The sequence below is a fragment of the Pseudorca crassidens genome, chromosome 20 (genome assembly GCF_039906515.1).
Source record: "Pseudorca crassidens isolate mPseCra1 chromosome 20, mPseCra1.hap1, whole genome shotgun sequence".
Taxonomy (NCBI): Eukaryota; Metazoa; Chordata; class Mammalia; order Artiodactyla; family Delphinidae; genus Pseudorca; species Pseudorca crassidens.
The window spans coordinates 48,092,371-48,119,898 of NC_090315.1; the positions used below are offsets into that span (position 1 = coordinate 48,092,371).

A 27,528-nucleotide genomic window follows, 5' to 3' on the forward strand; every position below is an offset into this window, starting at 1 on the left:
CTACCTAGTCTAAGAAATAAAACATCACTAGTATAGCTGAAGTTTCCTTTGTATCACTGCCCCTGATCATATTCCCCTCCCTCCCAGATGTGCCGCTGTGTTGGATTTGACCGTTATCTTTTACATTCATGTTCTTTCTTATTCTCTTACTGCATTTTTAAAATTGAAGTATAGTTGATTTACAGTGTTTCAGGTATACAGCAAAGTGATTCAGTTATACATATACTCTTAATGCATTTTTGTAGTATCTCTAAAGAATAGACACTTTCATGTGTTTTAAACCTTTATAAGTATTGATACTGTGTATCTTTCTTCAACTTATTTTTGCTCAATTATTTTATGCAAGAATAATTTGTTCATATAGCCAACATTATGGCCAACATTTGTTTAGTGATTACTGGGTGCCAGGCACTTTGCTAAGAATTTTACATGTATTCTGATTTAATTCTTGTAACAATCCATTGAGGTAGGTACTTCACACACAATCCCGCCCCCCATTTTGCAGATGAGGACACAACTCTGAGAGGTTAAGCCATTTACACAAGGACACACAGCTAATAAGTGGTGGAGCTGGGGTTCAAACCTAGGTAATTTTACTCCAGGGTCATCATGCTGATCCAGAAATCACTAAATTTCACAAAAGAAAAAATTTCTAATTATATTGAGTTAGTTTGGCCATGACTAAATTTGGCTTATCATAAATACAATTTTCTGTTCTGTCATTGACTAGCAATTTCTGCTTTTTATTGTGTGGCTGCAATTTAAAAATCTGTTTTCCTCAGTAGACTGAGATCTTAAGGACAGAGACTGTGTCCTTGCCAGTCCCCAGCACCTATTGCAATGCCTGGCATAGAGAATGCTCAGCAAATATTTGTTGAATGAGTGATTGGCACTTACTGGTATAACGTGTTTCCCTTACGTGTTACTTAGGTCATCTCTGGGGTAGTGTGACTAATTGAATTGAACAAGGAGGAAAACGAAGAGGTGCACGAAGCTAACTTCTGATTCCAAAGTTTTTACATTCTCCCTTTCCATTTTGAAATGGATTTAAATAATGCTAATGTTGATGTCATTTATGATGTTGTATTCTCTGTTTTATAATTGTAGTCTAATGGGCCCTGAACTGTTAAACTTCTTTTTTTCATTTTCATTTTCTGATTAAAGACCTTGATCCTGCTGCTTTCTGAATTCAAGATTCTCAAACTTAATGGCTGTATTTCAGTTAAGTATAGTATATGATATTTTGTTCCTTATTGAAGTTTGATTTAGTTTATTTTTTCCTTGTACAGAGATGCTTGTACAGATGCTTTGACTGTACAAACAGTCAAATAAAGGGAGTACCTTTGATTTATAAATAATGATACTTTTAAAATTGACAAACTGAGAATAGGATGATATGTAATGTGATCATCAAATATTTGTTCTCATAGATTTTTTTTTTTGAAAGAGTTGTGAACTTTCTCCAACAGCTCTTTTTTTTTTTTTTTTAATTTATTTTTGGCTGCATTGGGTCTTCATGGCTGCATGCACGCTTTCTCTAGTTGTGGTGAATGGGGTTACTGTTCTTTGCGGTGTGTGGGCTTCTCATTGTGGTGGCTTCTCTTGTTGCGGAGCATGGGCTCTAGGCAGCTTCAGTAGTTGCAGCATGTGGGCTCAATAGTTGTGGCTCGTGGGCTCTAGAGCACAGGCTCAGTAGTTGTGGTACACGGGCTTAGTTGCTCTGCAGCATGTGGGATCTTCCTGGACCAGGGCTCTGACCCATGTCCCCTGCGTTGGCAGGCAGATTCTTAACCACTGCACCGCCAGGGAAGTCCCCCACAGATTTTTAAAGCTGATTTGATACCCTTATTTTTTAGTTGATGGAACAGAGACTTGGAGAAGTCTGGAGGTTTTGCCTTAGGTAGCTTGGCCGACAATGGTGGTTGATTATTAGGATCTTTCTTTTATTGTTTTGATGCTAACATTTCTTTTAAATATGTTCTTTGTAGAAACAGTGTCTGAGGGATATTCAACATGTTAAGAGTATGTATTTGAAAGATTTAAGAACTTTGTCATTCAAAATCTTCATTCAGAATATAAAACCATAATCTCTAAGGTTTATTAATGTGAGAAGACTTGGGGAGGAGGCCAGAGGAGAGGCTACCTTACTAGGCCCAATTCTGTAGCCCAGTAATTTTTCCTTCCATTTGTTAATTCTTTGACTTTAATTGCTACTACTTCCAATGCATAGTTCCTGTGGTGTGCCTCCCTCCTTTCAGTGATTTGGCCAAAACATAGACACAAGCTTTTTTTTTTTAAATTTTATTTATTTATTTTTGGCTCTGTTGGGTCTTCGTTTCTGTGCGTGGGCTTTCTCTAGTTGCAGCAAGCGGGGGCCACTCTTAATAGTGGTGCACGGGCCTCTCACTGTCGCGGCCTCTCTTGTTGTGGAGCACAAGCTCCAGACGCGCAGGCTCAGTAGTTGTGGCTCGCGGGCCTTGTTGCTCCGCGGCATGTGGGATCCTCCCAGCCCAGGGCTCGAACCCGTGTCCCCTGCATTGGCAGGCAGACTCTGAACCACTGCGCCACCAGGGAAGACCAGATGCAAGCTTTTTGATTTTCTCTTTTGCAGGATTTGAAATGGCTGGAATTTTAGAATAGACTTTCTTACATATCTAAGGTAGAAATATAGTTTTGTTTATTTATGTTTGGCTGTGTTGTGTCTTTTTTGCTGCACGCGGGCTTTCTCTAGTTGCAGTGAGCAGGGGCTACTCTTCGTTGTGGTGCGCGGGCTTCTCATTATGATGGCTTCTCTTGTTGCGGAGCACGGGCTCTAGGCGTTCAGGCTTCAGTAGTTGTGGCATGTGGGCTCAGTAGTTGTGGCTCGTGAGCTCTAGAGCGCAGGCTCAGTAGTTGTGGCGCACGGGCTTAGTTGCTCCGCGGCATGTGGTATCTTCCTGGACCAGGGCTCGAACCCGTGTACCCTGAATTGGCAGGCGGATTCTTAACCACTGCGCCACCAGGGAAGCCCTAAGGTAGAAATAAAGAGAAATACAAGTACTCAAAGATTTGTCATTGTCCCTCTCCATGTAATTAAAGCATTATCCTCTTTTAGTCTCAGTTCACCTGTTTAGAAGTCCAAAAGGGATATAGCTTAACAGGCTTAACAGACACCTTTTCTGGCCTGCCTGTGTTTGGAAAGCACTACGTTTCACATGCCACTCAGGAACTCCTTTCTAGACAGCTTGACACCTTCACACCTTCATGGGGGTTAGCTCAGTAGAGCACCTTTTCGTTCCCTGTCACCCATCCCTACTTTACTGGCAAAGAACATGACTTCATCTTTCAGGTGAGACCTGCCTTCAGCCACCCCTTAAATAAGGGTTTGCTATTATCTTTTACAGGCTGAACAGTTTTGTTTTATTAGCAGTTAAATGTGTCTTAAAGCAGGTTGGAACAATTAGTAACTTTCTCACTAGCCTACTTAATATCCCAAGTGTATATTATTATACCTGGTCAAATAGGTCTAAATTGTTTAATTGAAGGCTTTTTTGTTTACTTTTTAAAAACTCTAATTTTTTAGTTAACATACAGTAAAATCGACCTTTTTTGAAGTGTACAGTCCTGTGAACTTTAACACATGTATAGATTTATGTAATAACCACCACAATTAGCATACAGTTCTGTCATCTCAGAAAAACTTCCACAGGCTGTCCCTTTTTAGTCTCCCCAACCTTAACCTCTGGCAACCATTGATCTGTTCTCCATCATTATAGTTTTGTCTTCTTGAGAATTTCATATAAATGGAATCATTCAATATGTAACCTTTTCTGAGACAGTTTTCTTTCATTAGGCATAATACCTTAGAGCTGTGTAATGCCATGTAGCAATAGTTTGTTCCCTTTTTAATTGCTACATAGTGTTCCATTTTTATGGATTTACCTCATTTTATTTCCAGTTTTTGGCAGTTATGAACAGAGCTTCTATAAACATTCATGTATAGGTTTTTGTGTGAACAAAAGTTTTCATTTTTCTATGATAAATTACAAGTTGTGGGATTGCTGGGTCATATGGTAAGCGTATGTTTTAAGTTCATAAGAAACTGTCAAACTGTTTTCCAGAATGGCAGTACCATTTTGCATCCCCTCCAGCGGTGTATGAGAGTTCCATTTGCTCTGCATCCTCCCCAGCACTTGGTGTTTTAGCCACTCTAATAGGTGTGTAGCAGTATCTTACTGTGGTTTTAATTTGTATTTCTCTAATGCCTAATGTAGTTGAGCATCTTTTAAATATGCTTATTTATTATCCTTATACCTTTTTGGTAAAGTATCCATTTTAATCTTTTGCCTGTTTTAAAAAACTGGGTTGGTTTGTTTTAACTGTTGTGTTTTTAAGAGTTCTTTAGGGCTTCCCTGGTGGCGCAGTGGTTGACAGTCCGCCTGCTGATGCGGGGGACGCGGGTTCGTGCCCCGGTCCAGGAGGATCCCACATGCCGCGGAGCGGCTGGGCCCGTGAGCCGTGGCCGCTGGGTCTGTGCATCCGGAGCCTGTGCTCCGCAACGGGAGAGGCCGTGACAGTGAGAGGCTCACGTACCGCAAAGAGTTCTTTATATGTTCTGAATACATAACATGTCCTTTGTTGATATGTGATTTGCAAATATCCCAGTCTCTGTAACTTGTCTTTTCATTTTCTTAGTAGTGTTTTTCATAGCACAAAAGTTTGTACTTTTTATGAAAAAAGAAGTACAGTTTTATCATTTTTTTCTTTTGTGGGTTGTGCCTTTGGTATAATGTCTAAGAATTCTGCCGAACCCCAGGTCATGAAGGTTTTCTCCTATATTTTCTTCTAAAAGTTTTATAGTTGTATGTTTTACATTTAGATCTATGATCCATTTTGAGTTAATAGGTGTGAAATTTAGGTCAAGGTTCTTTTTTTTTTTTTTTTTGGCATATGGATGTCCAGGTGTGATGTGCATTGAGTTGTTCATACTATTACCTAATTATCCTTCTGATGTTTGTGGTGATATCCCCTCTTTCATTCCTAATAATTGGTAATTTGTATTGTTTCTGTTTTATCGTCTGGTCAGAGGTTCATCAATTTTATTGGTCTTTTCAAAGAACCAGGTTTTGGTTTCATTGACTTGATATATTTTTTGTTTTTAATTTAATTGATTTCTGGATTTTAAAAAATTATTATTATTTGCTTTTTTTAGTTCTTTTGGGTTTATTTTGCTATTTTTCTAGTATTGTTTTTTTTTTTTTTTTTTTTTGCTGCACCACACAGCTCACGGGATCTTAGTTCCCCGACCAGGGTTGACCACGGATGACCTGGATTGAACCGTACCCTCAGCAGTGAAAGCTTGGAGTCCTAACCACTGGACTGCCAGGGAATTCCCTCTAGTTTCTTAAAGTAGAACCTTATATTGTCAGATTGTTGACATGTTTCTTTTGTTCTTATACAAGCATTTAATGCTGTATGTTTCCCACTAAGCACTGCTTTAGTGTATAACTCAGATTTTGATGTGTGTTTATGTTTTTGTTCACTGTATTTACGAATTTCCCTTGATATTTCCTCTTTTACCCATGGATTATTTCGGAATGTATTGTTTAATTTCCAAGTACACAGAGAGTTTTACAGTTAGCTTTCTGTTACTGATTTCTAGTTTAATTCCCTTACAGTCAGAGACCATATTTTGTATAATTTCCATTCGTTCAAATTTATTAATTATTTTTTTGGCTGCGTGGCTTGTGGAATCTCAGTTCCCCAACCAGAGATTGAACCCCGGCCACGGCAGTGAAAGCACCGACTCTTAACCACTGGACCGCCTGGGAATTCCCTTTTTTTTTTTAATGGCCCAAGACATGGTCTATCTTGGTGAATGTTCTGTAATTGAGAAGAATGTATATTCTGTTGTTGTTGGGTGGGGTGTTCTATAGATATTGGTTAGATCCAGTTAGTTGACAGTGGCATTCACGTCTTTTACACCTTTGCTGATACTCTGTCTATAGTTCTATTCTTAGAAAGCATGTTGAAGTCTCTAACTATAATTGAGTGGTGGTTTATTTTTCCTTTCATATCCGTCAATTTTTGCCTCATATATGTTTTAGCACTACTGTCGAATACGTTTGCAATTAGGATTGTTGTATTTTCTTGGCGAATTCACCCTTTATCAAGCAGTGGGAGGATAGGGAGTGACTTATGCCATGCTCTTAGGATCACAGCTCCTCTGGTCAGAAGAGCAGAGTCTCCCTTTCCCCGTTTCTAGGTGCCTGCCTGGCTGTTACTGCCATTGCTTTTCTGCCACAGCCAGCACCGTTGCAGTATTGCCTAGGGGCACGGGTGGAGTGAAGGACAAAACTAAACAAAAGAGAGCCTTTTCCTCCATTGTCCTTTATATTTCTTTCCCTGCTCCTTGGACCAGAAAGAGAGGGTTTTTCTTAGAGTTCCTTCTCTGTACCCAGAGCACTTCTGGGTTTTGGGCTGCCCTTGGGTACAGGCTGGGCAATACTGGAGGAAAATGATAGCTTCTTGCCAGTTTGAGGGAACTTAAAATTCTGCTCTCTTTCTCCAGTCTGCTTGCTGTCATTTATTTTTCAGAGTCCTCAGGTAGCTGTGGCATGCATTTTGTCGAGGATTTTAGTTGCATTCAGAGGAGAGAGAGGAAGGAGTCTCCATGGAGTGTTGTTTATACCCATCTTCACTGGAACTAGAACTTTTTGTTTAGTTTTGATCTTAGAATATATTCTGAAATATACTAAATATAAACTAAATTCAGTACTATGTAAATAAACTTTTGTTTTTCATTCATACCTATGTGGACAAAAAAAATGTTGCCTGCCATTTCAGTAAACAACGAGCATTTCCAGCCATCAAGCCATCAGCCACTGTTGCCCCTGCAGCCCCCCAGTGGTGTACCCTGAAGGGAATTCAGGATGGAGAAAAACAGGATACCAGCCCTCAGTAGTTAAGATGCATATCAAAGGAATGATTTCAGTAAACCTAGACTCTTGCATTTTCCCATACATAGAAAAGCACTAAAATCATTAACTTAAGATGTCTGTTTTTTGTGATTAACATCTTTTTTTTTTTCTTTTTGCGGTACGCTGGCCGCTCACTGTTGTGGCCTCTCCGGTTGCGGAGCACTCTGGACACACAGGCTCAGCGGCCATGGCTCATGGGCCTAGCCGCTCCGTGGCATGTGGGATCTTCCCAGACCAGGGCACGAACTCGTGTCCCCTGCATCGGCAGGCGGACTCTCAACCACTGCGGCCACCAGGGAAGCCCTGTGATTAACATCTTTTGATGTTTAACTACATGTTTCTTTTTGTTTTGTTTTGTTTCCTACAAAAACTCATGTGTCCTGGCTTCTCCATTACCTCTTTGGAGCAGTCCCTCAGAGCTGTCTGAGAGGCTCTATCCCTGGCTATAGTCTCCAGTAATGCCTCAAATAAAACATAATTCTCAACTTCCATGTGCATTTTTTAGTTGACACCTATTAAGATATTTTCCTGTGATATATAAAGAAGTCAAGTAGTAGTAAGTTGTCATAACCCAAGGGAAAAAAATCACTGCTTTTCTCTAAGCTAGAGGCAGCCTTAGCAACTAATTCTGTGACCTTGTGCGAGGTAGTTAACATCCTGCATCCTCAGTTTCTTCCATAAAAAGGTAGTGGCTCTGAGACTTTCCTGGTGGTCCAGTGGTTAAGACTCTGTGCTTCCAGTGCAAGGCCCGCAGGTTTGATCCCTGGTCGGGGAACTAAGATCCCACATGCCGCATGGTGCGGCCAAAAAAAAAAAAAAAGCTAGTGGAATAAACTATATTTCTGTGATTCTGAGGCTGATAGCTGAGAAATTGCTCCAGGTAACTTGTTTTTCTCTCAGCTGGCTTAAACTTTTGTGATTTTTCCCATTGGACTACACGTTTTGGGACTAGATTTAGGCTTTTTCTGATAGTCTTTGTTTGCTCTGTAGAATCATTGAGGTCTTCCTAGAGAGAAGTTATTTCTTAGCAGAGTATTACCATTAATCTCGATTGATTTTTAGATTTCTCTTTTTCCCCACACACCAAGTTAGGGTTGATAATAAATACTATTCTCTTTGAAAGTACAGGGACTTCCCTGGCAGTCCAGTGGTTAAGACTCCATGCTTCCAGTGCAGGGGGCATGGGTTCGATCCCTGGTCAGGGAATAAGCTCCCACATCTGCACAGAATGGCCAAAAGATAAAAAAAAAAAAAGAAGAAGGAAAGAAAGTACAGTGACTGGGCTTTAGACAGTTGAAAACTGATTTTATATTTAGTTCTTGATCTCTGAGAGCTGTAGTAGCTTTATGCTTTTCTTATATTTCACTGTGTTGAAAGAATATAGAGTATGTTGGTTTTGCTTACCCTTAAATTTTGTTTTATCCTGAAGTTCGTGGTATTTATGGTTATTGTGAAAAGTAGTTCTTTATTTAGATCTCTATTAATATTTTTTATTATTTATGAAAAATTTTAAGGATTGAAATGCCTTGTTTGTCGAGGCTTTTTTTTTTTTTTTCCGGTACGCGGGCCTCTCACTGTTGTGGTCTCTCCTGTTGCGGAGCACAGGCTCCGGAGGCGCAGGCTCAGCGGCCATAGCTCACGGGCCCAGCTGCCCCGCAGCATGTGGGATCTTCCTGGACCAGGGCACGAACCCGTGTCCCCTGCATCGGCAGGCGGACTCTCAACCACTGCGCCACCAGGGAAGCCCCTGTTGAGGCTTTTTGACTTTTAAAAAGCTTTTGGTTATGAACAATTTCTAATACACATGAAAATAGAGAATAATATAATGTACCATCATGTATTTATCATATACCTTCATCAGTGATCAATATTTTGCCCATTTTGTTGCATATTTTTCTCTCCTATTTTCCTTCCTCAATATTTTTTCCCCTGGGAGTATTTTCTTTTTTTTTAATATTTATTTATTTATTTATTGCTGCGTTGAGTCTTAGTTGCGGCACTTGGGATCTTCATCGCGGCATGCGGGATCCTTCTTTGTGTGTGGGCTGTTTGTTGCGGTGCTTGGGCTTCTCTCTAGTTGTGGCACACGGGCTTAGATCCTCGACCAGGGATCAAACGTGCGTTCCCTGCATTGGAAGGCGGATTCTTAAACCCTGGACCACCAGGGAAGTTCCTCCCCCGGGAGTAGTTTAAAACAAATCCTAGCAATCATATTATTTCATGTATATATAATGTTTATTTATTTATTAAAAAAAATTTTTTTTTGGCCGCACCGCACGGCATGTGAGATCTTATGTCCCCCTGCATTGGAAGTGCTGAGTCTTAACCACTGGACTGCTGGGGAAGTCCAATATAATGTTTATTTTTGAAGTATTGGGAAGAACTCTTGGAGTTTTAATACCAGGTTCAGGTGCTAGCTCTGTCAGCTACCGCCTTTGTGACGTTAAGCAAGTTGAATAGTTGCTCTAAGACCAAGTTTCATCAAAGGCAAAGTGGGGATAATGATTTTCTGCCCTTACTTCAAAATGATCTAAGGAACAAATGAGATGATGAAGATAATAAATGTAAAAGTGCTTTGTAAACTACAAACGCTAGACCCTTGAATAGTTCTTTTAAAAAGTAACAAAACAGGGGCTTCCCTGGTGGCGCAGTGGTTAATAATCTGCCTGCCAGTGTAAGGGACACGGGTTCGAGCCCTGGTCCTGGAATATCCCACATGCTGCGGAGCAACTAAGCTCGTGCGCCACAACTACTGAGCTCTGCACTCTAGAGCCCACGAGCCACAACTACTGTAGCCCACGTGTCTAGAGCCCATGCTCTGCAACAAGAGAAGCCACCGCAATGAGAAGCCTGCACACCGCAACGAAGAGTGGCCCCTGCTCACCCCAACTAGAGAAAGCCCGCAGGCAGCAACGAAGACCCAACACAGCCAAAAATAAATAAATAAAATAAATTTATATATTAAAAAAAGTAACAAAACAGCCTTATACAGGTAGTTTTGCATAGTTTAGGACACACAATCTTAAGAGGGCCAATATACCAGAGCATATCAATACCTAGGGAACTTTTCTAAATTCCTAATGTACTATCCCTACCTTGAGGATTGATACCATAGTGAACTGATTGGAGTGGGACATCCTCCTGGTATATTAGATTAGAACAACATTGAAAGTCATTGGTTTAGGATTCCACAGCTAATATGTACTGAAGATGATTGTAATGATTATCTAATTCTATCATTTTTCTTAACTTTGAGGTATAATATGTATAAAATAAAATGCAACTGTTTTAAGTATACAGTTTGGTGAATTTCAAGAAGTGCATATATCCATTTCTATCACCGCAGAAGGTTTCCTTGCATCCCAGTCCAGTCCCTATCTTTATCCTCTCAGGTAATCTTTGATCTCTTTGCCATCACTGTAGGTGAGACTTGTCTTTCTTAGAGTTTCATATAAGTGAAATCATACAACATGTACTCTCTTGTTCTTGTTTCTTTTGCTCAGCAGAATGTTTTTGAGACTCTTGTATGTTGTGTATTGGTTCTGTTTTATTCTGAGAAGTATTCTTTTATAGGGGTATACTGATTATGATTCACCTGTTTATGGACATTTGGGTTGTTTCCAGTTTGTGGCAATTATAAATGAAGCTTCTTTGAACATTTGTGTACATGTCTTGGTGAGAATATATATTTTTATTTCTCTTGGGTAAATACGGAGTGGATTTGCTGAATCATATGCCAAGTGTATATTTAACGTTATATGAAGTTGCCAAACTGTTTTCCAAAGTATTTGAACCATTTTACATTCCCGTGAGCAGTCTATGAAAGTTCATTTGTTCTATATTTTTGCCTACAATTTTAGCCATTCTAATGGTGTGGAGTGATATCTCTTTATAGTTTAATTTGCATTTCCCTGCTGACTGATGATGTTAGCATCTTTTCATGTGCTTACAGCCATTCATATACCTTCTTTTGAGAAGTGTCTATTCAAATCTTTTCCCCATTTTTAAGTAAGATTGTTTTATTTTTGAGTTGTAGAAGTATATATTCTAAATACAAGTCCTTTGTAGGATAGGAATTGTATTATTTCTCTTTCTGTGGCTTGCCTTATTTTTATAATGACATCTTTTGAAGGGTAAAAGTTAAAAATTTTTATAAAATGCGAGTTATTAATTATTTCTTTTGTATTTTTTGCTTGTGTATGAAATGATTGCTTAAACTCACATTTCCAAAGATTTCCTTCTGTGTCCCATTTTGAGTTAATTTTTGTATATTGTGTGAGGTTAGGGTCCAGGGTTAATTTTTTTCTTCTCATGTAGATATCCAGTTGTGCCAGCACCATTTGTTGAAAGACTGTCCTTCCTCCTATTGAATAACCTTGGCCCCTTTGTTGAAAATCAGTTGAACATATTTGTGTAGGTCTATTCCTAAACTTTCTGTTTTGCTCCATTATTCTCTGTCTGTCCTTAAATTAAGTTCCACAGTGTCTGGATTACTGTAGCTTTGTAGTATTTCTTGAAATTAGGTAGTGCAAATTCTCCACCTGTGGGTTTTTTTTTTTAATTTTCGTAATTGTTTTGTCTATTATAAGTCCTCTGTTATTATTATTACTTTAAAAAATATTCATGAGAATATGACACCAGTAGTGTTTTGGACAAAAATTTGTCACCTGCCATTTCAGTAAACAAAGGATGTTGTAGCTGTGAAACCATCAGCCACTGCAGCTGTCCCGCATGGTGCACCTTGAGGGGAATTCGGGATGGAGAAAAACAGGATACGGGCCCTAGATAGTTAAGATGCATATCAAAGGAATGATTTCAGTCAGCCCAGACTCTTGCATCTTCCCATACATAGAAAAGCACTAAAATCATTACCTTGAGACATCTGTTTTTGGGATTAGCAGTCATCTTTTGATGTTCAACTACATGTTTTTTTTCCACAGCAAAACCTCCTATATATCCTGGCTTCTCCCTTACTTCTTTGGAAGAGCTATCTGAGATGCTGTATCCTGGGCATCAGTAATGCCCTGAATAAAACATAGTTCTCAGTTCTTAGGTTGTGCGTTTTTTTCAGTTGACAGTTTTGTATGCTGAGATCAGTTTATTATTTTTTTCCTCATCACATTTTCAAAGAGTACCTAGGATACTGAGATGATTATCCTTCTTGGAAAGGTGTTTAAATCTGATATTTGGTCTTTTCTCCTAAACTTTCATTTTGTTGAATTGAGCTTTAATTATGATCATATTCAGTATTTCTCTGATACTTTGTTGAGCTTTGTTGAGTTTAACAACAGTTGAGCAGAAAATATCTATCTTCTTAAAGGTTAGGCATAGGCCTTTCCTTAATTTAAGGATTGCCTAAAGATTTGGGTTGAGTTAGTTCCTAAGATAGTTTGATATTAGTGATAGGCTTTACGTCATTGGTGTATTTTATGTCTTATTTTGCTTTAGTTAATACTTAACATTTTTATTTGTGTTCTTTCCAGAGGTTTAATGAATTGAGAGGTTTGTATGTAATAGCTTTGCTGGAACTTTGTATTACTGGACTCAGCAAGTCTTAAATTCTTAAAAATCAGAAATGTGTGTGGGAAGTTGTGTGAATGGTTTTGGTAGTAAAAAATATGAACGTCTTTATTTAATGTCTTTCCATATCCAGAGGATGCCAGCCCCCATCAGATTGCGGGAGCTGATCCGGACCATCCGGACAGCCCGAACCCAAGCCGAAGAACGAGAAATGATCCAGAAAGAATGTGCTGCAATTCGGTCATCTTTTAGAGAAGAAGACAATACATACCGGTGTCGGAATGTGGCAAAATTACTATATATGCACATGCTGGGCTACCCTGCTCACTTTGGACAGGTAGGCTGGGCTGAGACCACATCTAGCAAGGGTACTCTTATTTTAATGTCAATAGGTCAGGGATTGTTAGTCTTTCCTGTTGGGGAGGACAGGCTATTTTTGATGTCCTTGTAGTCTGATTATTGTGGACTGAGGGTAGAATTGAGAGAGAAAGCTGCAGACCTGGGAAGGCATGATATTGCCATCAGTTCCTTTCCATTGGGAATCTCTCATTATGTGGATTAGGGTATGTTTTAATGGTGGCAGTGAGTTTAAAGATTGACCGGGATTAACCAGTAGATTGTGATTGTTCTGACAGAGGGCCTGGACTATAATGAGTATACATTTTAAAAAGTTTGCTAAATGTTTTCTTAATTATTTCCTCAGTGCAGTGATACTATGAGGAACACTGACAGATGTTTTTAAGTAAAAGAAATTAGGTAGTTGCCAAGTAATAGGATTTAAGGATTTTGTTCTAATTACCTCATTCCTTGATAGCTATAACCACTGTACAGGTCTGCCTCTTGATTTGCTCCCACATACAAACACATACAGCCAGTCTGGGCATGATATTCTTGGTGATAAGTGCTTTCTTCTTTCCACGTTTGTTGTGGAGATTGAGTCACAGAGAAGGGAATAGTGGGTTGTTTTTTAATTCTTATGAATGCTATTGAATTTCACTTATTGATTTCACTTAAGAATTTAATTATATGCTAAGTAGTCTTTTTATGGAAAAGACTGCAAAATTAAAAGAAACAATGTGCAATATAAGGTACAAGTAGAAAAAAATACTACCCATATTTGCATTATTCAAAGATAATGTTGTTAATGTTTTGATATATTTATCAGGAAAGATGGTCATCAGTTTATCTTCTGTTCAGCTCATTAACTTCAGTGGAAGGAAATTCCCTCACCCTTAGGTTAAAACAAAAAAATAATGGGATTGGGCTTCCCTGGTGGCGCAGTGGTTGAGAGTCCGCCTGCTGATGCAGGGGACACGGATTCGTGCCCCGGCCTGGGAGAATCCCACATGCCGCGGAGCGGCTGGGCCTGTGCGTCAGGAGCAAAAGTAATGGGATTGAATTTTACCAGGCTGACCTGGGTTACTTTTATGCTCATTTTGGGGCAGGAAATGAGATCAGCCTCTCTAGAAATACATGGTTGAGAGTGGGAGAGCATTAATTCCCCAAAGGAAAATTGAGGTGTTAATATCAGAGGAAAGGACCAGATACTAGGCAGTCAAAAACAACAGCTGTCTTCTATAAATAAACGTCATATGCTTTTACTATATCAGAAATGGATCTAGGTGTGGTTATGCATGTAGTATGTGACATAATTAGTATAAAGCAAGTAGATATTCATATATTCTTTTTGGTTGATTTTAAGTAGACTCATTAAGTTCGATAGTCAAGTGAAGGGAAGACTCCTAATCCTTCCACTCAGAGTGTACTGCTGTTAACATCATGGAAACAGTAGATTTATATACTCCAAAGGGTGTACTTTATTTATTTATTTATTTATTTATTTTTGCGGTACGCGGGCCTCTCACTGTTGTGGCCTCTCCCGTTGCAGAGCACAGGCTCCGGACGCGCAGGCTCAGCGGCCATGGCTCACGGGCCCAGCCGCTCCGCGGCATGTGGGATCTTCCCAGACCGGGGCACGAACCTGTGTCCCCTGCGTCGGCAGGCGGACTCTCAACCACTGCGCCACCAGGGAAACCCCAAACGGTGTACTTTAAAGACAAACTCTTGAATTTAAAATCATAGGATAGACTTTGGTGATATTTCATTTTGTAAAGGAGTTTTCTCTATATATCTCTAAGATTTATTTTTATAACATGTTTAAATGAAACTGCTTTTCAGGTCTGTCTAGGTGTTTTGGAACTTAATTAGATAAAACATTTAAGTCTTAGGCGGAGAGTGTTCACACTCAAGGAAAGTTTTGATACAAAAAAAATAAAGATTTTTCTGAGTGGGAATAGGAATCATAATTTTAAGGCCCTCATTCTGTTTGGATAAGGGAATTCAAACATTCCCTCTGAATAAGTCACGGCCCTATCCGTATCAGTAATTTGGTACCCTACCCATTGGAATTGCCTTTATAATGTACCCATAAAAAGGTTCCTATCAAGATTCTCTCTCCTGCATGTATGAATCACAGTGTCATTTTCATTTAATTATGTGTAAAAACAGCCAGCCTTTAATTGCATTTTATTTGTTAGATGTGCACTGTTCATTATGATAGCCACTAGTTGTGTAGCTTTGGAAATGTGGCTAGTTCAACTGAGGTGAATATTAAAGGAAAATAAATTTTGGGTGGGTACTTGATGCAGTTATTGGAAAACTTTTAAATATGTTTTAAAACTTGGGTATGTGAATCTATTTATCAATTGTGAGTTTTATGAAATCTAAATACAGTTCACATATTTCTGATGGATATGTAGTGTACAAATTAAGATGTGCTGTAAGTGTAAAACACATACTGTATTTAGAAGCCTTAGTACAAAAGAAAGATGTAAAATAGCTAACTAATAATTTATATGCTGATTATATGTTGAAATGATATTTTAGATATATTGGGCTGAATAAAATATATTATTAAAGCTAATTTCACCTGTTTCTTTTTCACTGCAGTATCTAACATGATACTGTACAACAGAAATTAAATATGAGCCAGATGTATAATTTAAAAATTTCTAATAACCATATTTTAAGAGTCTTATTTAAATTTTACAATAAAACCCATGAGGTAGATAGTATCCTCATAGTACAGATGAGGAAACTGAAATTTAGGGTTTAAGTGACTTATTTAAACTGAAATTTAGAGTTTAAGTGACTTAAGTGACTCAACCTTGTATAACTCTAAAACCTATTCATTCTTTGTGTTTAGTTTAAATCTATAAATAGCTATTTGCTTTAAGTTAATTATTTTAGCCCTGCCTTGCAGTAAAAAGGATTTGAGATGGCATATGTTACCAGCATCTATTTAAAAGGGAAAAAGAATAGTAGAAGGTAAGAGTTAGGAGAAGGAAGAATTCAGAACACAAGGCCTGTGTAGTTGCTGTTAGGGAGGCAGCTCAGGCAAGAAAAAAAAGATTCAGTTATGTGGTTGTTATTACTAGAATTTAAGAGCACAGTTGTGGGAACCAGACTGCCTCGATGTGAATTGGCTTTGTTACTTTGCTGTCTGTGTGGTTTTGAGCAAGAACCTATTGACCTTTCTTGTTTCCTCATATGTAAAATGGGGATATTTGTGATACTACTTTATAGGGTTATTCTAGAGGTTAATTAAATTAATAAATGTTAAACATTTATGTTTTGTTCTTAAAAAACTGTCAGACATTACCAATTTTACCATTTCCTAAGGGACAGCAAACAAAATTTAGGAAAAGCACTGAATTCTAAAAGGGATGTTCTTTCATGGATCTTTTATTTAGGGCTCTTTTAGTAATGTAAGAGACAATATCCTCAACATTTTTACAACAAAAGCAATGATAGATTTCCTGTAGGGTGTGTAACCTTTCACGTGTCTGGCTTAAACACAACCCAGAAATAAAGTTGAATATCTGAAGAAGTGGGTAGATTGCAGGAGTAGAAAATGGTGACTCAGGGCCCAAATTCTTCACAGATGTATTTTGTTTGTCCTGCACAGTACTTAAAATTGTTTTGAGTTTGCTGTCTATGTATAAAAATCAAAGAACTTCTCATGGAAATCTGGATTTCTAGTTTCTCTGAGAAAGTCAGAGGATTTGGCAACACTGGATCCACATTTTCACATGGTAGTAGTAGGCTAGGGACCTTCTCCAGGCTGGGCATGCGTTCTGTTTCTCCCCAGTTCCATCCTGGCCTGCTGTACCCAATTACCTGTCTGCAATAGTCTTCCTCTCCATCAGTATAGTATAGTATAGCATTTCACTTCCTTAGGTTCTCTAAAGTTTTACAGTATTCTCCATAAGGTCTTACACATCTTTGGTGAAACTTATTGGTAGGTTCTTTGGAGCTCTTGTTCCTATTGGAAATAGCATTCTTTAAATTTTTTAATAATTATGTTGTAGGTATATAGAAATATAATTGATTTTGCCTAGCAACATTACTTAGTTCTAAGAGTCCCTGTGGACTCTATTGTTTCCATATGGTCAACAATACTGTCTGCAAATGATGGCAGTTCCCTTCCTTTTCCATCCTTAAACATTTTCTTATTTCCTTATTATACTGTACATGTAGAACAATATTGAAAAGAAGAGGTGATAGTAGGCATCCTTGCCTTGAGCACACTTAAGCTCAGATTGTGGTCTCCAAATACCCTTTTATTCTAAAAGGGTCAGGCCCATTAGAAAGATGGCTGATCCCAAATCTGGGGCAGGAAATGTACAAAATAAGCTTGGACTGTTGTACTGTACCAGAAGGCAAGAAAAACTACAGAGGTCATTTTAAAAGGATATGGTAGCCACAAGAGGAGGCTGTCATGGCTCAAAATGAGAAAGTTTGAGCTTTTAATAAAAGTAATAATTGTAGTTGAAACATACCAAGTAAGTTTATATCAGTGAGTTCATAATAATTTAAAAATTTTTTGAAAACTTCATTGGTCATCTTTGGAGGATACTAGGGAACTGACTCATTATTTTGAAAACTGATAAATGAAAGAAACAAACATTTATCCTGCCTTTCCTTACCCGTAGTTCCTTGTAAAGGAATTATTGCTAAGTTCCTTCTGAAGGAACTATTGGTGATCCAGTGGTATACATAGAGAAATTGCTCCTTAGAGGAATAATCCAGCTAATGAAGAAGGAATGGAAGAATTAGGATATTACCATTTTGCAATTCCTGATGATCGCCGGTGCTGCTCATGTCACAGGAGAGACAACCACCAGAAATAATTATATGCCTCCTGATGAAAGTTCATACCACCACCTGTGAATTATATTTGCTAAATCAAAACAAAAGAAAAACTGATAAACCTGAATCTGATCAAGGCTCCTTGTCTGTTTAAAAAGAGACGTTTTATAAGTGTTCATTGTAGTTTTGTTTCTGTTAGGAAAGCATTGGGAACAATCTGTATCTCCACAAAAAGAATAGGTAGGTTGGGCTTCCCTGGTGGCGCAGTGGTTAAGAATCTGCCTGCCAATGCAGGGGACGTGGGTTTGAGCCCTGCTCCGGGAAGATCCCACATGCCACGGAGCAGCTAAGCCTGTGTGCCACAACTGCTGAGCCTGCGCTCTAGAGCCCGTGAGCCACAACTACTGAGCCCGTGTGACACAACTACTGAAGCCCACGTGCCTAGAGTCTGTGCTCCGCAACAGGAGAAGCCACGGCAATGAGAAGCCCACGCACTGCAACGAAGAGTAGCTCGCCACAACTAGAGAAAGCCCGCGTGCAGCAACAAAGACCCAACACAGCCAAAAATAAAATAAATAAAAAAAATAAATTTATTTTAAAAAATGAATAGGTAAGTTGTATATTCATACATGGGATGCTCTATAGCAATGAATATGACTGAATTAGAGATTCTTGTCTGGATGTGAGTAGTGCTCAAAAGATGTTGAGTGAAAAGAGCAGGAATACAATATGATACTTTGTGTAAAGTTTAAAACATTCAGAAACAATTGTCTCTACATGTATAGCTAAGGACATGACATGACAATGATCAACAGCAGTTTTGAGTTTTGGTCAGTCCTGGGATAGAGAGAGGGAACAGATTGAGGCAGACTATTCAGAGGGATTCAGTTGAATTTGTAATATTAAATTTATTAAAATAAATAGGGTAAAATGTTAAGATTTGATAAAGCTCGTTGGTGGGTCAAATTTTTGAGTAAAATATTTCATGATAAATTTTCTCAAGAGAAAAAAAAATGGGATACAATAGGAATGTTAATGCCAGAAGAATGAAAAAACAGGCTCTGGTCCATGTAGATTTTATGTTGCCAAGCTACCCAGTGGTAAAGCAGTTATAATCTTGTTCTTCAAAAATTGTGTGTGTGTGAGTGAGTGAGTGTGTGTGTGTGTGTTTGTGTGTGTGTGTGTGTGTGTGTGTGGGTATGTGTATAAACTGGAAAGTTATTTCTGAGCATTAAAATGAAATACAAATAACTAAGACCTAACCAATCAGTTGCAGATCCGTTAATGTTTACAATATTTTAATTGCATCTTTTCATCAAGATGATTGTTCACATCATAAAGCTCAATGTTAAATTAAAAGCAAATGTATATGTGCATTTGACCTTTTGGGAAATTGTTCTAAATGCTAACAAAATGAGTGCAGCTTTTTCTAAAGGGCAACCAGATTAAATGCTGATAAAAGGCAATATATTTGTACTTGCTTCAGAAAAATGTAACAAGGCCAGAAACTTGGTAAAGTTCTCCTATTAAAAATTGCTTTGAAATTCAAGGAAAATTGGAGCATTGAGTCATCTAGGAAAAGTATGTAAAAATTAAGTTGTTAGGCTTTCTCTCAAATCTACTCCATCAGAATATCCTGGGGGTGACATATATATATATATATATATATATATATATATATATATATATAAAAAAATCTTAGAACCCTCCCAGGTGATTTTGATTAGTGATTTTTAAGGCACTGTATTTGTTCTAAAGGAGGCTGATAACTTCAGTCCCTTAAGGCTTGTTGCTTATGGCTCTCTGGAATGCTTCTGCTGAGAAAATATTGAGAAAAATTCAAGGATCAGCTGGAGAGAATTAGGGACTATTTGCCTTGGAAGACATGGAGTGTAGGACAGCTGTTAGGGTGCTGTCTTCCATGATGTGGCTCAGTTACCTAAGTGATAAGGAAATTAGGCCCAGATTGTTGAAATAACTCACTTAGGTCTCTTAGCTAGAACCAGGATAAGAGAGACAAAGCTCCTAACTGGTTTCTTTCTGTTCCACTAAGTGTTATATAAAGAGATAGAAACCTTTCTCAGATGTTTTCTTAGTTTCTAACCTGAATTGGGTGGCCTTCCTACTTTGTTTTCACAGTAGCTTGTGCATGACTGTCACGGTATATATCTATCATATGTTATGATAAATATTCAAATGCTGGTTTTCTTTTATGTGTCTTTCTGTGTGTCAGTGAGAATGACTAGCACATTGGTTTGGACACAGCAGGAGCTTTCTAAATTAAAGGAAAACCACAGTGTCTCAAAACACTTGGAAAATAAATATAAAAAAATCAGTGAGTAGCAAAGAGTTACCACAGTCAACCCTTTGGGATGTAGGTGGGGGGAGAGGGAGAAGGTTGCTGTGGGTAAGCAAGTATCAATATATTAAGACCGGTTGTTAAGGAAGAAATTGATAGTAGGTGAAGAATACAAAATAACTGTCAGCAGAAAAGAGCACAGCCCTTGTGGGGAATAGAGATAAGAAGGGAGCATACTTCTTAATATGTTCCTACGGCATCACAGGTATGATAGAATAGCACAGTAATTGCTCATTATGAATTTAAGTTATCTTTAAAAGGTAGTTTCCATTTACTGAGTTATATTTTCATATGATTTTCTTAAATTTTTCAAAGTCTTTTTCATGAAATGATTCTAAGACTCAAATGCTTTTTTGCTATTTTTTGAAATATATGTTTAACTTTGGAGGGGGAACAAATGATTTCAGTTGTTTTTTTCCTTTTTAATTATAATATTATTGTACTAACTTTTCTAACTACAAGTTAGATGTAAGTTCTCTTTATCCTGCAGTTTTTTCTCTCCCAGCCCAATATTATTTATCTTTGAAATAAATAATGACAGTTCATCGATGCAAAATTTAAAGGATACAAAAGGATATATGATGAAAACTCTGCTTTCTATCCTCTTCCAATCACTTAGTTTCCTTCCTTATAGGCAACTTGTATTCATTTCTTGACTATACTTCTAGAGACACTTTATACATCTCCAGGCAATGGACATGTATATTCTCACCTCTTCCAAAAATATATTGTAACATACTGTATGCACTGTCCCCTTATTAATCTGTCTTGAAGGTTAACCCATACCAATATATCAGCTTCCTTGTACTTATTTTTTTCCAACTTTATTGACATGCTCATGGTAGTAAATACAGCATAATATTCTGTTATATGTGTGAATCTATTTAACTGATGTCTTATTAATGGACATTTGTTTACAATCTTACTGTTTAAAGTAATACTACAATGGAATAATATCCATTATTTTGCTCATGTGTGAATATAAATGCATTGTAAGTTCCTAAAAGTGGATTTGTTGAGTCAAAGGGTATGTGTGTTTGTAATTTAGATAGACCAAATCTTTCTTACTGCATCTTGTGCCAGTTTATACTGCCATTACTAATGTCCTTGTACTGTTATGACAGTTTTTTATCTTTGCTTATATAATAGGTTAAAAAGTGGTATCTCAATATGGTTTTGATTTGCATTTCTTTTTTTTTTTAAATTAATTAATTAATTAATTAATTTTTGGCTGTGTTGGCTCTTCATTTCTGTGCGAGGGCTTTCTCTAGTTGCGGCAAGTGGGGGCCACTCCTCATCGCGGTGCGCAGGCCTCTCACTATCGTGGCCTCTCCCGTTGCGGAGCACAGGCTCCAGACGCGCAGGCTCAGTAATTGTGACTCACGGGGCTAGTTGCTCCGCGGCATGTGGGATCTTCCCAGACGAGGGCTCGAACCCATGTCGTCTGCATTGGCAGGCGGATTCTTAACCACTGCGCCACCAGAGAAGCCCTCTTTTTCTTTTTTAATAACTTCATTGAATCACATTTTGCATATCATATAACACACCCTTTTCAGGTGTACAGGTCAATGATGTTTTAGTTAATTTTCCTAGATGGGTTTGCATTTGTTTTATGAGGAGATTGAACTTCATTTTGTATGTTTGAATTATTTCTTAGTTTGAACTGTCTGTTCAAATTCTTTGACTTTTTATATTCGTTGTTGGTCTTTTTTTGGCGATACGCGGGCCTTTCACTGTTGTGGCCTCTCCCGTTGTGGAGCACAGGCTCTGGACGCACAGGCTCAGCAGCCATGGCTCACGGGCCCAGCTGCTCTGCAGCATGTGGGATCTTCCCGGACCGGGGCACGAACCTGTGTCCCCTGCATCGGCAGGCGGACTCTCAACCACTGCGCCACCAGGGAAGCCCCGTTGTTGGTCTTTTTAAAAATAATTTGTAGAATCCTGTTGTATAGGATTTCGTGTCTGTGAAATGAGTTGCAAATATTTTTTCCAAGTTTGTCATTTGTCTTTTGCTCAAAGAGTTTGGGGTAAAAGCAAAAGTTTTCTGTTACCTTGGTGGTGGACTGTTTATGGTGGATTTAAAGCCAGATTTGTGGGTTAGCAGTGTTTCAGGTGGCGGTTTCAAGTAGCTTTAAGTGAGGAGCAGTAGTACTAGATGGAAGTTGAGGTTGTTTTCTAAGGGGTAGATACATTTAATTGGTTACTATTTTTTTTCTGTTCTGTAACTCATGTAAGTGTTGAGTTGTGTTTTTAGTGATTGCTGCTCAAAAGTGGATGCCCTCTCCTCACATTTACTGACATCCCATTGTATTCTCCTCCAATCATTTTCTTTTTCAACATTTGAAAACCTTGATAACACTTTTAATGATGACACGTAGTACAGTCTGAGCTCTGTTTGCTGGCCACTGTAAGTGTGAAGTGTGATCAGAGTTAATCCTTCACTGGAGTATGTATTTCAGAGGCCATTTCCAGTATATAATCTTGTATTTTCCCCGCAAATTTGTCACCTTCAAAAAAAAACAGCAGCTCATTCTTAGAGCAAAGTCACTGTACCAACAGGAAATATTAGAAAAGAATTAATTTAGTATTTGTCCCTTTAATTTTAGTTTTTCTTTTGGCTATTTAGTTATTAGGTAAGTTTTAACAGCTGTCACAAAAAGCAACAAATTGTACTCACCAGTCATCAATGACTTTTAGTGTGACTGTCTTAAAACTTGGCCTTTAAAAATATGAAGTAATATTAATGCCTGAGTGTCCTTCTCATTAGTTCACCTTAAGAAAAAAAATTTGGATAGTTTGTGTAATGTTTGCTGTTTGCCTGAAGCATGATTCAGTGAGGATGATAAACATTTCAGTGATACCTGATTCTTAGAACATTTTCTTCTACTGCTAAAATATTTATTTATAGAATGATTAAATGGGAAGCTTTAAAAACCTTCAGTTTGAAAAAGAGAAAGATTTTTCTAATAACATTTTAACTTGTGATTTTCTCATTCACCTCAGCAGTAATTTTTCTGCTGACATTGTAAGAATGACTATAAACATCTTCTATTTCAGAAGTTGTTTTTGAAATTTAAGTTGAATGTGTAGACGGAAGGGAAGGGTTGTTAGATAATCTTTGTTGATCTCAGAGGCATTTCAGTTTTCCTTGGGATCCTGGTTATTCTCCCTTTGAGGCTTCTTTGACTTGCTCATGATGGTGTAGTCATCCCACAACCTTTAGGTGTTTTCATTGTAGGTACATTGAGAGAGCAGTTTTTAGATAGCTCGAAACAGGTTTATTTGTAAACTCTTCTACATTTCTCAGTTTGACTTTCATACTTACAGGCAGATTCGTGTGGGAAGTACGTCTCATGTGATCTTACATTCCTGTCTACACCAGTCTGCATCTGAGCCCCTTTCCTTGGAATACAGTGATTCTAAATGGGATCATAGTTTGAAAATCCCCTCTTGAAGAGTCTAACTTGTGTATGCCCTTTGTAAACCACTGCCCGAGAGGGAATGTTTGGCCTCTTCCATGTTAGTCAAGATGGAATGATAAAGTATATCAGAGTGACTGTGATGTTCAAGAAAGGCTAAGTAGAGAGACAAACTGTTTAAATACAAGGACTCTTTTTTTTAATTGAGGTATTGTTGATTTACAATATTGTCTCAGGTGTATAGCAAAGTGATTGAGTTTTTTATATATATATATATATATTTTCAGATTATTTTCCATTATAAGTTATTACAAGATATTGAATATAGTTTCCTGTACTATACAGTAAATCCTTGTTCCTTATCTATTTTATGTGTAGTAGTTTGTATCTGTTAATTACTCCTAATTTATCCCTCTCCCTCTCTCTTTCCCCTTTGGTAACCATAAGTTTTCTATTTCCTGAGTCTGTTTCTGTTTTGTAAGTAGATTAATTTGTATTATTTTTTAGATTCCACATATAAGTGATATCAAATAACGTTCGTCTTTCTCTGACTTACTTCACTTAATATGATAATCTCTAGGTCCATCCATGTTGCTGCAAATGGTACTATTTCATTCTTTTTTATGACTAATATTCCATTATATGTATATATACATATATATTTTTATACACATACACACACACCACATCTTAAACCAATCATCTGTTGATGGGCACTTGGCTTGTTTCCATGTCTTGGCTATTGTAAATAACTACACGGATTCTTAAGCTCTGAGGATTGTGTAAAGAAGAATTATGTAAAGAAGAAATCATATAAAACATTTTAGGTTAATTCCATTACTGGGTTTTCCTCTGGCTTGTGTGTGTTTGTTTACTTCTGTATTTGATTTCTAAAACCTCACCTCTCCATAGTACTTGGTTCGAGCCCTAAGTGTAGCACTTTCCACATTATGTTAAAGTTAGTTATTGTCTATCTCTTCTTCAGTTGTACATTCCTGGTGTTTAGGACACTGTTTGGCACCTTGGTATGTTTCCAGTTACTGAGTTTTTGATATTCACAATAGGAACCAGACATTAAATACACACATGAGCTTGTTGCTCGTTTAATATAACCTGGGAATTAAATTAGGAATTAGGTTTATTAAAACCTTATGACAACACTTTAGTAGTTTGTATGAATATGTAGATCTAAGGTAAACTGCCATTTGGATGGCAGATACCATAGGACCTTGACAAGATGATCTATTCCAGAACTTGATTATTATGATCAAGATATTGAACGATCTTAAACCTTTGCCTTTTATTTAGGTGGTTTGATGATACAGGTTATAACTATGTACTTTAGTTAACCATTGACTCTGGGTTAAAAACATTGCTTTCCTGATTATGGTAGCAATTTCTTAATTTTTTTCTTTTCCTTTTTTCTTTCTTTCTTTTTAAAAATTATTTATTTATTTTTTATTTGTAGTTGGAGTGCCTCAAGCTTATCGCCTCTCAAAAATTCACAGACAAACGCATTGGCTATTTAGGGGCAATGCTGCTGTTAGATGAAAGACAAGATGTCCATCTTCTCATGACCAACTGTATCAAGAAGTAAGTCTTAATTTCTTTCTTCCAATAACTACTTTGTACTTTTAGGTCTTTTTTATAATAAGGCATAAAAAGCTTCTATTTATTGATTTTATATTTACTGTCTAGAATGTATTTGAGCTGCTTTTGGTTCTATAGCTTATATGTAAAGAGACTAAGCAAAGGATTAAAACTTCTGTAGGGGATAATTTAACTGAAGGTATTGCTGTACATCTTGAGTCATAGCAACTATTTAGCCATGAATAAGCATTCGGACTTTCATAGAATAGAAAGAGCATTGGTAAATCTGAGCTTTCTTATCATATATTTTTTTGAATACCATGAGTAATGAAACATTGTGTTTATTAAATAATTACCAGTGTATATTCTTAATAAATACCATTTAAAGGTAAAAAGAGAGGTCTTGTTTGTCAGCAGTCTAATCCCAGATTTCAGTTGCTGGGAATTATATTTAGCCCTGTGAATTTTTGTGTATAAGTCCTTTTTTCTCTAATGGGTGCTTTACTGATTTACTAGTCCAGTTATGTGTTTAACTTACAAAGTTAATGCTTGCCATTCTGGAGAAATTAGAGGACCTGTGAGTAGGGAATTAACAGTTCTCAGTCTCTCTCTTTTTTTTTTAATTAATTTATTTATTTTTGGCTGCGTTGGGTGTTTGTTGCTGCGCGCGGGCTTGCTCTAGTTGCAGCGAGGGGGGGCTACTCTTCATTGCGGTGGGCGGGCTTCTCATTGCAGTGGCTTCTCTTGTTGTGGAGCATGGGCTCTAGGCACGTGGGCTCAGTAGTTGTGGCTCGCAGGCTCTGTAGCTGTGGCTCACGGGCTCTAGAGCACAGGCTCAGTAGTTGTGGCGCATGGGCTTAGTTGCTCTGTGGCATGTGGGGTCTTCCCTGACCAGGGCTTGAACCCGTGTCCCCTGCACTGGCAGGCGGATTCTCAATGACTGTGCCACCAGGGAAGCCCCCTCAGTATCTCTCTTATAATAAATTTCTCTTAGAAAGTTATGGAAGTTTTAGGGTTTCCCTGGTGGCGCAGTGGTTAAGAGTCCGCCTGCCAGTGCAGGGAACATGGGTTCGAGCCCTGGTCCGGGAAGATCCCACATGCCACGGAGCAACTAGGCCCGTGCACCACAACTACTGAGCTTGCGCTCTAGAGCCCGCGAGCCACAACTGCTGAAGCCCCCGTGACTAGAGCCCATGCTCTGCAACTAGAGAAGCCACCGCAATGAGAAGCCCACACACCATAATGAAGAGTAGCCCCTGTTCGCCGCCAACTAGAGAAAAAGCTCGCGCGCAGGAAAAAAGACCCAACGCAGCCAAAAATAAATAAATTAAATAAATAAATTTAAGAAAAAAAAAACAGAAAGTTATGGAAGTTCTGATGGCCATATTGATTAAAGGTACTTTTTGGTTTGTTTTGATTTGGTTTTGGTTTGTCTGTTGGTTTAATCTCCTTTTTTAGATTCCTTTTTCATTTATAGTATTTCTGTATTTGACAGAAAGTAGAATTGGGGATATAGGTGATCAATTTGAAGACACTGAACTCATGTATTTTGCTGTGGTAAAAATTATAATTTAAAATTTCCCAATGAATAATGAAAAATTTCAAAATGAGAATTATGATTGCTTGTAAATATAGAGTGTGTCATGTAAATATATTGACTCTGTGACTTAACTTGGGAGAATCTTCTTCTTTTTGGCCTTGTAATAAATATTAATAATGAAAATACTAAATTGATTCATTTATTCAACAAATATTTATTGTATACCTGTTGTATGCCAGGAGGTGTTACGAGCTTTGGGGATGGAGAATGAAAAAAATGGACATAAATCCTTGGTGTCATGGAGGTTACATTTTAGATGTTTAATGTGACTTTACATATTTATTCTGGACAGGCCTCTGAAAGTTCCTTTAATTTTTGTTCTTGTATGCTCTGTGCCCTTATTATTCAAGCCTTCAATTATATGTTGATAATTTGGCAGTTCTGCCTAGCAGCAAGTTCATATTAGAGACTTAATACCAAACTCAAGTATAGGTTTGTAGCTTGATAAAAATTGAAGAATAGGCATACAGGCAAATAAGGAATCTTTGTGTTTAATTTTCATGAGACCCGGCTAAGCCCCAAGTGAATTTAGGAGAGAGCTAATAATAGTTGGGAATTGATCTGGCACTTAAGTTTAAGCTCAGTTAAAGGACTTCGGATAATTCAGTTTTTTAAAAAAATTTATTTTCTTTATTTTTTTGGCTGCGTCGGGTCTTAGTTGCGGCACGTGGGGTCTTCGTCGAGGCATGTGGGATCTTTCATTGTGGTGCGGGATCTTCATTGTGGCGTGTGGTCTTCTCTAGTTGTGGCCTATGGGTTTTCTCTCTCTTTCTCTCTCTAGTTGTGGTGCATGGGCTCCAGGGTGCCTGGGCTGTGTAGTTTGCGGCACGTGGGCTCTCTCATTGAGGCACGCGAGCTCAGTAGTTGGGGCGCGTGGGCTTAGTTGCCCTGTGGCATGTGGTATCTTAGTCCCCCAACCAGGGATTGAAC

The 27,528-nt window shown here is 38.0% G+C and overlaps 1 protein-coding gene across 1 annotated transcript in view; it reads left to right on the forward strand.

The window, feature by feature from the left end:
• The window catches only part of AP1G1 (adaptor related protein complex 1 subunit gamma 1), an 81,041-nt gene that overhangs the window by 14,020 nt on the left and 39,493 nt on the right, over positions 1-27,528 (forward strand). The window contains exons 2-3 of the mRNA XM_067720057.1: positions 12,613-12,816; positions 24,877-25,001. Coding sequence (XP_067576158.1) covers positions 12,616-12,816; positions 24,877-25,001 — 326 coding nt within the window. The 5' untranslated portion in view covers positions 12,613-12,615. The remainder of the gene's footprint in view (positions 1-12,612; positions 12,817-24,876; positions 25,002-27,528) is intronic.